The 3,513-nt window shown below is 44.5% G+C and overlaps 1 protein-coding gene across 3 annotated transcripts in view; it reads left to right on the forward strand.

Annotated features, from left to right (window-relative positions):
- The window catches only part of LOC126493080 (T-cell-interacting, activating receptor on myeloid cells protein 1-like), a 16,880-nt gene that overhangs the window by 4,978 nt on the left and 8,389 nt on the right, over window positions 1-3,513 (forward strand). For all 3 annotated transcript variants that reach the window (XM_050129870.1, XM_050129868.1, XM_050129869.1), the window contains 2 exons: window positions 1,895-2,182; window positions 2,671-2,967. In XM_050129870.1, the coding sequence (XP_049985827.1) occupies window positions 1,895-2,182; window positions 2,671-2,967 (585 nt within the window). The remainder of the gene's footprint in view (window positions 1-1,894; window positions 2,183-2,670; window positions 2,968-3,513) is intronic.

The raw sequence follows: 3,513 nt of genomic DNA on the forward strand, positions 1-3,513 counted from the left end.
TGGCTCCCAGGAGAGGCGTCCTGGGGACATGTTGACATGTGTGGCCACCACGGCACAGCATGCCTTGTGTGGGAAAACTCAGTTCATTTTTATATCCTCCTCCCCCTGTACCATCAACATAGACTTAACTCCCTTAAGACCAGAGACCTGTTGGAGCCTGATCCCCAAAATTGGTTTTGCCAGTCTGTTGGGCAATCTGGACTTTGCAGTGATATCATTGAGTGTCCTCAAAAGCGCAGAGGTTCCTTTTATAGAAGATTGTGGATCTGCAGATTGATAATTCTGCCATTTTCATTTCATTTCCTGAAAGTCAGGGTCTGCTTGTGAAGAGTTGTGAAACAACATCCTCGATGTGAAATGTCAGCCCTCCCTCCCTCTAAACTCCTCCCCCTTTGCAGAGCATCCAATGGAGACTCACGGGGTTTTATGTCAGCCCTCACTCTAAACTCCTCCCCCTTTCAGAGCATCCAATGGAGACTCACCGGGTTTTATAGTGGCTTTCTGATTTTGGTAGTTGATACAAGAAGGGAATTTGGAAGTTCTTCTATACTGTTACCGATTGTCTGCCCATGTTCTGCCTGGAAAACCATGATTGTTTATGGAAAGTGTCTTTAATAAAGCTGGATACAGTTTGGCATGGAAAAAAAAAGAGAATTTGATCCAGCCAGGCCCTTGGAACGCTATTGTTTTCCTTAGTCATTAGCCTGAACTATGAGCTATGCAGCTCTTTAGGTAAAACTCATTGGCCCTAGTCGTATAACACTTTCCTGTATTTATTTTTAATCATCAAAACTTTATTTATTCTAACATTATCATTATCAACTAGACACAAAATTTTTATTAACACAAAATCATTTCCATAATAATCCACAGCTAAAAATGCCCAGTAGAACAGGATGTTTCCATGAGATACACGTGCTACACTATAGGCAGTGGGACCTACCCACAGCCACTGACACCATGCTAGACACCAGAGAAAGATGACAGTGGCAAACCCATAAAGGCAAAGCAGAAGAAAAAGACATTCTGGAGACTGTTCTCACGGCCTTGCCTATCTGAGATTCACCCGTCGGGGATTTGCCTTCTCGTGGACTGACACCTCAAACTTTAGTTACCACCTGCTGTACCTCTGACATGGTCACAAGCAAGTGTGTTTTCCCAGGAGTCCTCATCCTTTTTATTTTATTTAATTTTATTATGTGGCATGCTGTAAATCTTTCTCTTTTTCTTTGAGGCAAGTTCTTTCACTGGGCCTGGGGCATGCCAATTAGGGTAGACTAGCTGACCAGACAGCCCTAGCGGCCATCTGTCTCCACTTCCCCAGCAATGGGACTACAGGTATACACTACCAAAACCTGATTTCTATGCAGAGGCCAGGATTCCAGCTTAGGTACTCGTGCTTGGATCACAAGTACTTTACTTATTGAACTACCTCCGCAGTACTTTCTTGTAGACAGAAGTTTCTGCCCTGCCTATTTTCACAGCTATTCAGTCCCAAACAAACACACACAGGCTTACATTAATTATAAACTGTTTGGCCTATTAGTTCAGGCATATTATTAACTAGCTCTTACAATTTAAATTATTGTATATTTTTAGCCTCACTTTTATCAATGAGGCATTCTCATCTTGCTTCCTCTGTATCTGGTGGTGGCTGCATCTCTGCCTTCCTCTTCCCAGAATTCTCCTCATCTGGTTGCCCCGCCTATACTTCCTGCCTGCCTGACTATAGGCCAATCAGCGTTTTATTAAACCAATGTGAATGACAAACCTTTACAGTGTACAAGAGCTGTATCCCACAGTACTCTCTTTTTCACTACAAAAAAAGAGGAGGGAGGAGCTCTGTGAGCAGGTAAGTATGTCTGATGCAGCCCTGGGCTCTTTTTGCTTCCAGGGCCCCCTCCCAAGCCCAGCCTCAGCGCTTGGCCCAGTTCAGTGCTTCCCACCAAGAGCAGTGTGACAATGCAATGTAGGAGCCCCACCCCAAGTGAATTCTTCATCCTCAAAAAGGAAGGGCTTGTTTTTGATTCTAAGAAGCCAAATGATTCGACAGAGATGGCTGAGTTTCATATCCCTGAGCTACAACAGAATGATGGAGGACACTACACCTGTGAAACCTATAGCAAATGGCCCAATGGCATATCATCACAGCCCAGTGATGCCCTTCTCCTGTTGGTCACAGGTGAGGAGGGCTTGTCTCAGGGAGATATATGGTATCTTCAGAGAGAGGTGGAGTGAGGGACTGGAAGAAGGGAGGAGGAAGAGGGGCTGGATCTCCAGAACAAGGGATAAAGGAGCAGGAATGTGGTTCCACCTAGGCTTTGTGAGAGAGGAAAATGTCTGTCCTGGAGCCACAGTGTACAGTGAGAGGATGAGGCTCATGAGCTTCCTGCCACAGGAATAAGAATTTAAAAACAAAAAACAAACAAGCAAACAAAAACCTTATCAGGCTGTGGTGCACATGTTTTTTTTATCCCAGCACTAGAGAGGCAGAGGCAGGTGGATCTCTGTGAGTTTGAAGCCAGCCTGGTCTACAGAGCAAGTTCCAGAACACAGAGAAACCCTGTCTCAAAAAAACCAATAGGAATAACACCACCAACAACAAAAAACAAGAATGTGCATGAGGCCAACAGTTTCTTCCCATGCGCTCAGAGCCTCTTTCTTGTCCAGGGTACTTGTCTAAACCTTCCCTACAAGCTTACCACCAGGGCACAGTGGCTGCGGGAAGCAAGGTGACATTGCAGTGCCAGAAGGAAGGCAGTGTGCTCGGACCCATCAGCTTTGCCTTGCTGAAGGAGGGTCGCTCATCTCCTGTGCAGATGCGGAGCTCAGTGGGAACGGTGCTAGACTTCTCTCTTCAGAATGTAACAGCCAGAGACTCGGGGAAATACCGCTGTGTGTACTACCAGCCAAGGGCTCGCTATCGGGCCTCAGCCCCCAGCAATCCCCTTGAGATCTCCGTGACAGGTAAGGTTTGTTATTTTTTTCTGAACACTTGAGTCTGTCTGTGTGATGTGGGAGGGAGTAGTTAGCATACATGTTTTATTTAGTTATGCAAATATTTATAATTTTGTTGATTGTTATTATTATTGTGTTGAGACAGAATCTTACTATATAGTCCAGCTGGCCTTGTAACTCACTATGTAGACCAGGCTAGCCTCAAATTAACAGAGATCTGCCTGCCTTTGTCTCTGAATACTAAGACTAAAGGGATGCACTGCTACTCTGGCTTCTTGTTATTTTAATTAGTCTTTTGGATCACTATAAAATTAATCTTAATGGGGTATAGAATCACTAAAAAAAATAAATCTCTGGGCTTGTCCATGAAGGATTGTTTAGACAAGGTTAACTAAGGTAGGAAGACTCATCCAAAATGCAGCTGGTGCCATCAATAGACTTTGATCCCAGACTAAATAAAAAGGCTACTAAATAAAAAGCCCCAATCTCTCTCTCTCTCTCTCTCTCTCTCTCTCTCTCTCTCTCTCTCTCTCTCTCTCTCTCTCTCTCTCTCTC

Source organism: Alexandromys fortis, unplaced genomic scaffold (assembly GCF_014885135.2).
Source record: "Alexandromys fortis isolate MF-2015 unplaced genomic scaffold, M_Fortis_MF-2015_v1.1 scaffold_282, whole genome shotgun sequence".
Taxonomy (NCBI): domain Eukaryota; kingdom Metazoa; phylum Chordata; class Mammalia; order Rodentia; family Cricetidae; genus Alexandromys; species Alexandromys fortis.